Genomic DNA, 13,312 nt, shown 5'->3' with positions numbered 1-13,312 from the left:
TAGTGCAATTTAACGCTTTTAAATGTAAAGGTGCCTAAAACAGTGTTTGTGCCTATGAAAGAAACCAAGTATATAATCTTCTGCCTATTGGCTACAGATATGTGAAAGGTTGTATTTCAGGGAAGGTATTTCAGTCTGGTCTTTGGCCTAGGTATATTCTGGTGCTCTCTCATGCAAGTGTTAAGCGAATCTGACCTGCACATTTTTTTTCAAAATCAGACCATCACTCCCAGTCTCAGCATGATTATGCACATCTGGGGCACAGCAGACTGGGAAGGCTACTCTAGGTGGTCAGAGAAACCCATTGTTTTAAACATGAATCCCAAGATTCTCAGGAACCCAAGTTTTGCTTCAGGTACAACTGCACATTCTACAACAAAGAACCCCAGAAAATGGAATTGGAACTGTAAAATCCCACCTGCGTCAAATAGCACAGATAGCAAAAAGCTGCCTGAGCTTCACTGCTGCAGAGTGCTGAAATATGGCTTCACATTCAGCATAGAAAACATTTTCAAATTTGGGTTAGAACAATATATTCAACCAAGGAACACTTAGTCTGGGTCAAGGACATGCTGATAATTCCATTTCTCTTAAAGATTCCTGTCTCCCCCCACCCCTTTTAAATTTTTTTACATAAAACTATTGGGGGAGGTCATCTGTTGGTTCAGGATATGATATAAATATGCTGATATACCCAGCTGTACTTTGCTACTCCAGGCTGGACAGGAAATGCAGGCCCGCTCTCTGGAGGCTATGAGGGCCAGGACGGGATGAAAGAGATTGAACCCAGGCAAGACGAAATTGCTGCTTGTTCAATGAAGCTCCTCGACGCCTCTGGTACTGTTTGCACAGCCCCTGAAAGAGCCGGTCTGGGACTTGAGGATTCTCCTAGACGTAAAGCAACTACTAGGTGTGCAGATGGAGAGCTGTGGTCAGAGGGCCTTTGCTCAGCTCCAACTGGTGCCCCAGGACCTCATGATAGCAGCCATGCCCTATCACCACCCTCCTAGACTACTGCAATATGCAGCACAAGGTGCTGCCTTTCAAGACTATTTGGAAGAAGAATGCAGAGACCCACTGGCATGAGTATGTGACATTGTGCTTCTAACCCTGCATCTCTATTAGCTTCCAAGCCCAATTCAAAGTGCTGTTTTTGATCTTAAAAGTCCTCTGAGGAATGCCTTGTCTTTCCTGACTCAGATGCCCAGGAGAATCTGCCAGTGATCCCTCCCCTATCATGACAGAGGGGTAGATTTATCTACACTTTGGAGCACAGCATCTCCACCTCTGTTGGTTTTCTGCAGGCTATTAAAAACTGAGTTATTTTGGAGAGCTTTACAGGGGATGAGCTGACACTATCAGACTTCCGGATTGTTATGTGATCATTTGGTTTTGTTGGTTTTCATCTTCTTTTACCATGGCTGTATTTATACCACTATATGTGAACCAAAGAGTCTTTCTGATTGCAGTGAAGTTCAAATCTAATTAATAAATATAGCAATTCAGCTTGCTGATATAAGGATAGTACAATCCAACCTGAATGGAATTCGATACATTCTTCAGTGAGTTCAATTGCTAGACAACTGTGTGTAGAAAAGGTGGGGGGGGGGGACTATACACAGAATGCAGACAAGTAACAGAACAAAGTAAAGAGACCAGAGTCGGCCAGATAGATTCCCATTCTGTATCTATAAATAAATAAATTTAAGAGCACAATCCACACACCCACATTCTTGGGGTATGCGAGCCTCTAACCAAGGAGCAGCCTGACCTTATCCATGCAGCTGGTTTCAGATGATTTTGACTTCAGCCGGCCAAGATTGTAGCAGAAAGGCGGGAAGGACGAAGGGTAGGGGGTGGGTGGGTGCGTGGGTGTGCGGCGAGCGCGCGCGCTGAATTTAATGTCTGAACTCCCAAGATAACAAGCCACCTCTACTACGCCCCGTGAGCTTCAAGAACATACTGTAGGTTTCATTTCAGCCTAGAAATGAAGAGACTTTGCCTTCTGGAAAATTTGGGTAAATAAGGTGGCTGCTATCCCGCCTTTCCCTCCCCTCCCCTCTCCACACAGAAAAATATCGCCGGGGAAACGCTGTCCTGCACCTTCACCCCCGCGCGTAAACAACCCCAGTAACCTTCCGGCTCGGTCTTAATAGTGCGGCTAGATTCGAGCCAGGCGGTTACCCTTTCTAGCTATGCCATAATAGCCGTAATACCAACAATGCTACTACTACTAGGTTTCTTCCGAGGGAACAGCTTGTCCCTCCCCCCGGGGGAAGACGCCCGCCTGCCAAGGAAAACTGGACAGCGACCTGAATCGCCTGGGAGCGCGGGTAGGGGCGGGGTAGGCGGAACCGAGGCGGGAATCCGAGGGATCCGGAGCCCGAGGGGGGCCCGAAGCAGAAGAGGTGGGATCACAGCCGCTTCTTAACGCAGGCTGCAGCAGGCGCCGATCCAGTCGCGTCGAGGAGCGCCGCGGCGGGGACGATGGCGAGCGACGGCGCTGCTGCTAACGGCCGAGGGAAAGGCTGCCGCCCCGCCGGGGCAGAGCCGCAGAGTTCAGCCGCGGCGCCCATGCTGCCGGCTCTGGAGGTGTCCGAGGACCCGGAGAAGGCGACGGCGGCGGCGCTCAGAAGGAAGAGCAAGGACCCCTCATACAAAGTCCTCTCCCTGGTAAGGAGGCGGCGCGCTCTCGGACGCAGCTCGGCTCTGAATGAAGAGCCCCCTGGACTCGAAGGGGCATCTAGCCGGGTTCCGAGGAGGGTTGCCTGCCCACGTAACCCCCTTCGCAGGGCGACGGGGAGGATGAGCGGGCATTGCGGACTTCTCTGGGGTCAGAGAAGGAAAGATGGGTGTTGAAAAGGACGCGGAATCGGCCGACTTCGCTTAGGGACTCTTGGACCGTTGGCATCAGAAAGCTGTGCGGGCTTCGCGAGGACTTCGCAAGGAAGGGGCTGAAGCGCAGCCATAGAACGCTTTGGGTGGAGAAGGTACAAGGCCCCGCCCGGGTAGGGTTGGGGAAAATGCTGCCCGATTCCTTGGACTGCTGCTGGGGCTCAGTGTTAACCACAGCAGTCCGGTTTGTGTCAGGCAATTCCCCTGTTGCTGTGTGCCTTGATACGTCCCCATTTATAACAGAACCTTTTCCAGGTAATTGAGGGCAACCAATCTGGAAGATGCCAGGTTGCAGAAAGCTGATCTATGGTGTGACTATAGACACAGCTGACTTTAGAGACTACACAGTTTTCTGGGTCTTAAGCAAGTCACTCTGTACCCAGGCCAGCAAATACTGCAATTTTAATGGAAGTCTTGATTTCATCAGATGTAGTTTCAGTGCCATTATTCCTTCTTAAAACATGTGCAACCATAACTAATAGGTAGAAACAGGCTTCTAAGCATGTATAGCAGTGTTTCTTAAAAAGTGTGGCCCTAGGATCCCTGGAGGTCCCCCAAGCCTCTCTCTGAGGTCCGGAAAATCAAAATTATTTACCAGCGTATGTTGAAAAATAATACAATATTAAAATACCATCAAACAATTGTGAGAAGCAGTAGCGGCAGTGAATGTTTCAATTTTAATTTTTCATATGGTAAATATCAAATATAACTCATACAAACAAGCTCATTTGGGATCTTCCATAATTTTAAAAAATATGGAGAAAAGGGAGGGAGGGGATCCTGGGAGAAAAAGGTTTAAGAAACACTGATGTATGGAGTGCAATTCCTTCAATATCAGCTTCTCCAAAAGCACTTACATAGGTAACACAAACAGTAAGGGGTCTAGTTAGGATAGGGTTTAACCTCGATGATTTGCTTTCTTGGCATAAACAGTTACATACAATCCTTAATCACATAAAGTTTCCTGAGTGATGTCCAAGTGGTAGTGTTGCATAAACTATTTTAAACACATCCCTTGTTGAGACAAGCAAATGAACCTTGTGTGGAGCAGCCTCCTCCAGTCAAATGCCCTCTGGAGCCATGACTTCCGGAAGTAGGACAGATTTTGTCTGTGTGTCCTTCAGTTTCACTTCTTTGAAGTTCAGCTGTCGTGTGGATTTATCACAACTTACCCTTGGGATAAAATAAAGAGAAAAAGTCAATAATGAAATTAAGGAAATGAGTATGACCTCAGTCTGCAGATGTACTTGTGTCTCCTCTCTCATGCTCCAAATCTGCATTCCTTATGTCTAACTGACTGCAGGACTTTCCTGATCCATTAACATGTTGCAGGTTGAGCATTTTTCTTTTGTTATGCTACAAAAGTGTCTTCTTTGGAACATATGTAAGACCTGGGATCTTAGAGGAAAATCCATCTTACCTTTCTAATTGTCTTTTTTTGAGGTAAATATCTAGCCCAGCTGCAGTGAGTACTATTCTAGAGGACATCTGAGGCAGAGTTCTTTTAAGACTAACGTTCTGCTTAAAGAAAATTTGGGAAAAGTTTTATCACCCTAGAGATAGGAGAATGGGGCCTTAAATCACTTTAGCTATCCTTAATCTCTTGAATTTGCAAACAAGGCTCAAGCTTTGACCTCAGTATTGTCCAGAAGCTTAAACTGAATGGAGAGCAACCAGGGAGGTTGCCTTTGTGATTAAGATCTTACCACAATACGAAACTGGTTGCTGGGTAAATACCATAATACTTCTGTTGCTGACTAATAATGTGGCTAATCTTCCAGAATGTATCTGCCTGGGGGGTCCTCAGAAGATTGGTTTGGAAAGGGAACTTGCTGGTATCCAGCAGAGATTTTGCTTTCTCTCAAGTAGTTTTCTGCAGCTCAAATGGCCTGTATGTTCTTTCAACTCTAAGCTTGGTGCAATTAAAACACACCTATAATTACACCACAAAAGTAAGCCTAATAAATAAGACTGATACCTGTCAGAACAATACCCATCTGGAAATTAAAAATAATAGGAAAAATTAAAAGAAACTCTTTGCTTCTGATCTCGTATCTGTGAGGGCCTCAATATGTCATTAGAGTTGTTGGTAGTTTGGCTGTTTCTGTTCCATAAGGATTGTGTTTTCATCCTGTTTGAGCCATTTCTAGTAGGCCTCAGTGTTTGCAGCCAGTTCATGGTAAGCTTTCCCTATCTCAAATGCTTTGCTTCTGTGTAGTAATAAACAGTTAACAGTACTTGACTCAGTGACTGAATTGATCACTAATGTGGCTGAACTGAGACCCATGGCTACTTATATTCCTGTTTGTGCATAGTAGGTTATAAAAACTTTATGGACTGTAATCTCTGTGAAATATCTGAGTATAGAAGGGTCATACAGGGGAGAGAAACATATAAAATTAGAATAGATTAATCACAACAGCATTTTTTAAAATTCATTTAAGAAGGTGATGCCTTAGAAATAGGCAACTTGATTTATTTAATAATATAATCAAGTCAAGCACAGGATAGATCAGCAAGCATATAAACAATTTGAAAACAGAGCATTTTTGTACCTTTTAGCTGAACACTCTGTTTCTTAAGAATCTCACTGATCCTTCTAGGTTATACATCTACATTTGTTGTTTTTTTCTCTGCTTGCCTTTCTCTAGTTCTAGTCCTATGAACATACACCTGAAACACTGAACATAAAGGAATTTACACTTGAGTTAAGCTTAGAATACCTAGAATTTATGGCCTTGAATTCCAGCAAAGTAGAACGAAAAGTCTCCATCTTTTCCCATATTTTTCACTTAGAGTTCCAATTGCGTGATCTTTTTTTTCTTGAGTTCATTCCCTAATGTCAGCATATTCTTTTGAAGGATGACAGTGTGACCACTGGGAGTAAGTTAAAGTTGCCTCAGAACAGAAGATGCTTCACATACTATTGCCATTTGTAAACTTTTCATACGTGAGTACCAAAGAAACTCAGTGCTCTTATTTGTGGCACAGAATCTTCCCTTTGGAAGATTGGCCCATGTATGCCAATCTGGTACAAATTTTCAGTCATATGAAACTCTCAAACTAATTAAATGCATTTATTTAAGTTATACGCCACTTTGGTACTCTGTTCAGTAATGTTCATCTGGTCCCACATATACAGTATGCATTCCACATGTCATCTGAGTGTATTTCTGCAGACTCCACTTTTGTTCAGTGCAGATAATTGTTGAAACATATATAGCACCTCGTACTGTTTCCTGCCAAATCAGAATGTAGGGGATGTTGGTGGAAAGCAGCAATCACTCATGAATACTTCAGTGAACACAAGAATATCTGAAACCTAGTGCAGTGTTAGGCTTCCTTTAGGCTACATCTATTCATCTACTTTGGTTCATGAAACAGGGCTTTCTCCTGCACTTGCATCCCTCAAGTTCACTAAACAGCCTTCTAAGAGATTTGGGTGGTGGTGGAGCTAGAAGAAGAAATCTGTTCCATTGGTGGATACTATTCTACCTTTGGATATAAAATATGGGATACAGCTCATAGATTGCATTTTTACATCATGCTAAGCTATATTATGACTTAGCTGTGAACAAGCATGCTCACCTCCACTGATTCTTCCTAAAGTGTGGCTTATAAACTATGGAGGAGCTATCCATGATTTCTGTACTATATCATCTGAACCAAGCTGGTTGATACATATTGGTTTAATCCTGTGTATATGAAATTCTTCAGAAATATGTAGTAATTAGAGGAAGAGATAAAGCTGCAGAAGAAAAGCAAAAGTTCAAGACCAAAACAGCCTTGAATGAATTCAAATGGTGGGGAGGCTCTTGTATGCTGAGCATCTGGCAGGTAAAGTCGCTTGCATCTGTTCCTCGTTGGACTCCAGCCTTAAGGCAGGGCCAGTGGAGGCTATGGGGGCTAAGTCTGGCACGGTTATCTGGGGGGAGTTTGATCCAGTTGCACCTGAGGAAGTGGACAGGGCCCTTGAAGCTGCTAGTTTGGCCATTTCTGTATTAGATCCGTGCCCCTCCTGGTTGGTCAAGGCTGCCCGGGAGGAGGCATGTGATTGAGTCTGGTGGTGGTTAATTCTTCTTTGAGAGAGGGGGTGGTCCTGCTGGCTCTTAAGGAGGCGGTGGTGTATCTTCTCCTCAAGGGGCCATCGCTTGACCCAACCAGCCTGGATAGTTTTTGTCCAGTCTCCAACCTCCCCTTTTTAGGGAAGGTTGTGGAGAGAGTGGTTGCATGGCAGCTTCAGAGGACCCTGGATGAAGCGGATTATCTGGACCCCTTTCAGTCAAGGTTCAGGCTGGGTTACTGGACTGAGACGGCATTGATCTCACCCTTAGATGACCTCTGACAGGAGCAGGATGGGGACAGTGTGACCATCCTTGCTCTTCTTAACCTCTCAGCGGCCTTCGATACCATCAATTGTGATATCCTTCTGGACCGGCTTCAGGAATTGGGGGTGGGTGGCACAGTGTTGTGCTGGTTCTCCTCCTTCCTCCTGGGTCGGTTCCTGTCGATGTTGATGGGGGGGAGGTCCAGCCCATGTCCCCTACTTTGTGGGGTGCCTCAGGGCTCAGTTCTCTCCCCTCTCCTATTTAACATTACATGAGGCTGTTGGGGGAGGTGATCTGATGGTTTGGGGTGAAGTATCATCAATATGCTGATGATACCCAGCTTTATATCTCCACCCCTGGCTGCCTGAGTGATGCCGTGGATGTCCTGTCCCAGTGCCTGGAGGCTGTAAGGGTCTGGATGGGGTGCAATGGGTTTCAGCTCAACCCAAGCAAGACTGAGTGGCTCTGGGTTTGTGGGCCTTCCGGTGACAAGATTTTTCCATCATTGGTCCTGGATGGGGTTGCACTGCCCCAGATGGACCCAGTGAGCAATCTGGGGGTCCTTGTAGACTCACGGCTCCTGCTGGAAGAGCAGGTGGCAGCCATGGCTAGGAGGGCCTTTGCACAGGTTGTGCACCAGTTGTGCCCATTCCTGGACCGGGAGGCACTGTCACTCATGCCCTCATGACCTGTCTGGATTACTGCAACATGCTCTACATGGGGATGCCCTTGAAGAGCATTCAGAAGCTTCAGCTGGTGCAGAATGTAGCTGCCCGGGTAGTAAGTGGAGTCGGATATTCGACACACGTAACACCACTGCTATGGGAGCTGCATTGGTTGCTGGTGTGCTTCCAGGTGCAATTCAAGGTACTGGTTGTCACCTTTAAAGCCTTTCATGGCTTGGGACTGGGTTACCTAAGGGATTGCCTTCTCCCAGTTGCCTCTACCTGACCAATTCGATCTGGTAGATTGGTCATGTTACGGATCCCGTCTGCCAAAGAATGTCAGTTGGCAGGGACTAGAAGGTGTGCCTTTTCAGCTGTAGCGCCTGCCCTCTGGAATATTCTCCCCTCAGAGATCAGGATGTCCCCAACCCTGTTGGCCTTTCGTAAGGCCTTGAAGACCTGGTTATGTGCCTGGGCCTGGGGCCCTGAGTGTGGTAATGGTCCCGTTTCTTGGTTGTATTAACATCTTACATTGTTTACTTGGCAGCCATGTATATTTATTTTGTATTGTAACCGTTTTAATTGTAATTGTTTAATTGTTTTATGGTTTTTATCGTTGTAAGCCGCCCAGAGTCACTTGCTGAGATGGGCGGCTATAGAAATTGAATGAATGAATGAAGATCTAAAAATGATATTAGGATCTAAATATTCACTAATTTTATTGATAGCCTGGGTGATAGGCTGAGATAGCACTCAGATAGATTACAAGACAATGGCTGTAGAAGCCTATGTAATGTAACATCTATTCCTTCAGATTTGAAGAAGACATGCTGTTGTGCCGTTCATCTGTGAACATGGAGGTGGCTCTGCAGTCCCAGTCTGGAAGTGCAGAGTCTAGCACAATGGGGGCACTGGAAGTCCATTGTTACAATAGCTGTGGGTGTTATGGTGTGATGCTGCTCATGGTTTTCCACCAGTTTTTTGTGGTGCCTGTCTTCAAAGCTGGTGTAGGCTTCATAGCACAGTGGGTTCTGTCAGCAGGTGCAGCTTCTAGTTCCCTTGGCTGGATGTCACAGTGGTGTAGGGTTTCCTTCACAGCATCCTTTTAGTGCTTGCGTGGATGACCTCGAGGTCTCTTTCTGGTCTCCAGTTCATCATAGAGCAGCTGGCAAGGCATACAATGGTCATCCATTCTAATGATGTGTCCCACCCACCACATCTGGGCTCTGATAATCAGGGACTCAATGCTGGTGGACTCTGCATGATCCAAGATGTCCAGGTTGGAGACATGGTCTTGCCAACAAATGCCAAGGATGGAACGGAGGGTGCACATGTGAAATTTCTCTAGCTGTTTGATGTGTCATTGGTACAGAGTCCAGGACTCACATCCAAATGGGAGAGAAGGGATAACCACAGCTCTGTAGACTTTCAGCTTTGTGGAGCTGCAGATATTGTGTTGATTGAGCACTTTGGCACATAGTTGCCCCAGAGCCTGGCTGGCCTTGCTGATCATGAAGTCAATTTCTTTGTCCAACACCCATCACTTGAGATAATGCTTCCCAAGTATTTGAAGCTCTTTACATTTGTCAGCTGGGTGTCACCAACAGTGATTTTTGGTTCTGTAGGGTTGGTATTTGGCATGAGCTGGTAAAGTACTTCAATCTTGTTTAGGCTGATAGGCTGAAGAGCATAGCAGCATCTGAGAATTTGTTCAGCATCAACTGTAGATCACTGTCTTTGTGTGCCAGAAGCACACAATCATCAGCAAAGAGGGTTTCTTCAATGACTGCATGAGGGACTTCATCCACGCATTCAAACGGCAAAGGTCAAAGAAAGAGCCATCCAACTGGTACCTGATGTACATTCCCTCCTTCAGACCCTGGACAGCACATGTCAACTTGCAAGTGCAAACAGATTGAAAAGAACTGGGGCTAGTACACAGCCCTGCTTCACCCCACTGGAAATGACAAATGCAGCTGACGCATCACTGCTGTAAAGGACCTGTCCTGTCATTCCGTCATGGAGCAGCTGAATCAACTTCATGAATTTCCTCAGGTGTCCATAACATCTCAGGATGATCCAGAGAGCCTCCCTGTTTACAGTGTCAAATGCCTTTGTCAGGTCAATAAAGACAAAGAGGCCTGTTCTCTCAATGCACTTCTCCTGGATTTGCCTCATGGCAAATATCATGTCCATTGTACTTTGTTCTGGCCAAAAGCCACACTGCGCCTCCAGGAGGTTCCTTTCCAAGACAGTGATAAGTCTGTTCAGGAGAATGCGGGCAAAAATCTTGCCTGTGATGGACAGATACCCCTGTATTTCTGCAGAAAGCTACAATGAGGGCATCACAGAAGTCCTCAGGCATCTCCTTTGTGAACCAGATGTCTTCCAGAATGTCTTGGAATGCCTGTAAGGTGTTTGGATCTAGTGCTTTGTAGATCTCAGCAGGAAATCCATCCTGCCCTGTTGCTTTATTTGAATTCAAACAGATTACAAGACAATGGCTGTAGAAGCCTAAAGATGGAACAAAAATACGCAGGCATAGGAGTAGCAGTGAAAACAGATTGTTCTGGGAAAGATAGTCTAGATTTATAGCCAATATATTATATTGTATGCTACTTTTTAAAAAAAATCTGTTCAGTCGTGTCTGATTCTTGGAGACTGCCTGGACAAGTCCCTGCAGTTTTCTTGGCAAGTTTTTTTTTCAGAAGTGGTTTGCCATTGCCTTCTTTCTGGGGTTGAGAGAAAGTGACTGGCCCAAGGTCACTCAGGTGCAGAATTATGATACAATTTGTCTTACCTGTGTTGTTTTCATCTAAAAATGCTTGCTTACTTTGCTTCCAAAGATTTTACTTTCCTGTTAGCACAAAAAAGATATCTCTTTGTTAATTAGCCATCAGCTAACAGGGCCCATAATTATCATGACACTGTATTTATACGCTGATGCTTCACACTGCCTCCCACACAGAGGAAGTCCTAAGGGGCCAAATACTCATGTTTAGAATTTAAAATTTGTTCTAGTATAAACACATACAAAAATACATTTAGCAATAAAATAGGGCTGTTTTTCCATTTCTCAAAAAAAAAGAAAAGAAAAAAGGTACATTTTGGGTTTTTTTAAACAACTTAATTGCTCGTCAATTTGATTCTTTCTGTGGTCTTTACTGCCTCAGCAGGCAGAAGTGCATAGCTAAACTTCACTGAACTTGAAAGCTAAGTAGGAGTGGCCTGTTTAGCACTTAGATGAGAATCTGTTAGGAAATTCCAGGGCTGCAGGTTAGATTGAGAAGCTGAAAAAACAACCGGAAGAAGGCAGTGTGAGCCTGTGTTGTTGCAAAGAACACTATGGGACTTGAATATAATTCAAGGACACAGTTATTTTTTAAACCTGTTCTTTATTTTGAAATTTACACATGTGATAAAGTTTCAGTTGCCCCAGTCTAATGCTTTATTATCAACTTAGACAGTAGGGCACTAAAAACTTGGCTTTGCCATCAAGCCTGGGGCCCTGATAGTATGGGTGAGCCTGTTTTGTGGTTAGTTTAAGTGTTTATGGGTGTCCTCAGCTGCTATTTTATGCTATTCCCTTTGTTTTTTAATTTTGGTTATTTTTATTGTTTTTACTCTGTTTTAATTGTTAGCTGCCCAGAGTCATGTATCTGAGATGGGCAGTCTATAAATTAAATAAATAAATGTGCATTCTGTAATTCTTCCTTAATGCAGCTCCAGCATTTCTTGGCTGAATCCGAGTGCACAATAGTTTTTGTGAAGGTTTGGGTCACTGTTTTCTTGTACACACTTTTCCCACTGAGGCTTTTTCAGCCACAGGAATGGTCCAAAATAGGTTGCTGCCCAAAGCAAAGGACTGGATGGGGCCTCTCACCATTCTATGGCAAAACCCAGTTAGACTTGCAATTGATTCTTTCTTCAGTTACTGGTGATGGACTGCTGTCTTCCACTACAACTGAGAGCAGAAAGCTTTGTTCCCCAACACTTTACTACCACCCCCTGCTCTTGAGCACCTGCTGCTTGAAGCGTTGCCTCAGTTTTCTACCTGGGAGAAAAATATAGACAGATAGAGCTAAAAGGGAACTTCACTCAGAACTGTGGCCTGTCATAATTAATTTAAGCCACTTTTACCTGAAATAAAATTCCATAGTTTTCAGTGAAATTTAATTTCAAGCTATTGTAGACCTGTAGATACAGTTTTTGAGAGTTTCTTTTCCAGGGAATCCCTACCTTATCTAGATGTATTAAAGTTTAATGAAAGATGTATTTGAGAATTTTGATTATGCAAATAGCACTAATTCATATTTGCTTATTGTGGGGTACATCAAAATTCAAATGACTTTGTGGAAAATAATTTACCCTGAGGTGGCAATGGAATCTGAATGAAACCTCGGGTTGCTCCATAATTGTTTAGAGTTAATAAATAGCATGAAGAGAGGTTTGCATGCATTCAGGTGCACCCATGGATCTCTTCCATTGGAGACTGATTAATGTATAGTTTATGGACATTCTTAAAAGATGTATAAGCAGTGTTTGTCAGGAGCATGCTGTTTTTTGGACGTATGGATATATATGGAAACAAGGGGCCCACTATTTCCATTTAATTCCCCTTTCACATCTTTGAATACAGAAAAAACTTCTGCAATGCTGGACTAATACTAATGTGTGTCCCTATTGAAAATGGTTATTTGTACACTGTTACAAGAAACATTATTGGTGTTTCTTTATTGTAAGCCTCAGTAGACCTGCATTTTTATAAGCAGATCTTAATGCTGATTATTTATGGAATATTAATCATATTGCACATCCCAGAAAACTGGTTACAGATTTGTTGGAAATGGTCCTCTTCAGTTCAATCTATTTGTCTTCATCTTGAATTTTCTCCCTCTTTGGCAGCTGGTCATATCACTTAACATTTGTTTCAAGTTCAAGACGCTGTGTTCGCCCTCCACTAACCAACTTGCTGTAAACATGAGAATATTTTTGAAATGTTCTGAGGTTTGCGGTGTTACGAACTTGCCTGTGTGTGGTTTGTACTTGAACTTAGTATGACATGAATCAGTGCAGTTCCACAGGAACAAGATCATTTCCACAGGACTTCCTGACCACGGGAAAAGATTCATTTTTTTGTTTTCTGGCCATGATGATTCTATTGGGAGTGTTCACTGAGGCAAGCAATATACACCCATCTGTAATATGACCTTATCTGCATGTGAAAGCCAGAGAAGTGGAAGTATTTTTATTTTATGCTTATGCTTTCTGGAAGATCGCATTTCTTTACATACAATTCTTCCTTCATAGAGAAAATCACCTATTCATTATTCAGTCAAATAAATTAGTATTCCCCTTCAATATTTGGCACAGTTCAGAATAATCTGTCTGTATACCATTCTCAGGGTGTTTCCTTCCATTTCA

General features: G+C 43.9%; 1 protein-coding gene across 1 annotated transcript in view; it reads left to right on the top strand.

The window, feature by feature from the left end:
- Window positions 1-2,344: 2,344 nt before the first annotated feature.
- Window positions 2,345-13,312, top strand: part of ENPP1 (ectonucleotide pyrophosphatase/phosphodiesterase 1) — a 56,506-nt gene continuing 45,538 nt past the window's right edge. The window contains exon 1 of the mRNA XM_063309914.1: window positions 2,345-2,673. Within this exon, the coding sequence (XP_063165984.1) occupies window positions 2,488-2,673 (186 nt within the window). The 5' untranslated portion in view covers window positions 2,345-2,487. The remainder of the gene's footprint in view (window positions 2,674-13,312) is intronic.

Source organism: Candoia aspera, chromosome 1, assembly GCF_035149785.1.
Source record: "Candoia aspera isolate rCanAsp1 chromosome 1, rCanAsp1.hap2, whole genome shotgun sequence".
Taxonomy (NCBI): domain Eukaryota; kingdom Metazoa; phylum Chordata; class Lepidosauria; order Squamata; family Boidae; genus Candoia; species Candoia aspera.
This window is presented reverse-complemented; position numbering and strand designations above follow the sequence as displayed.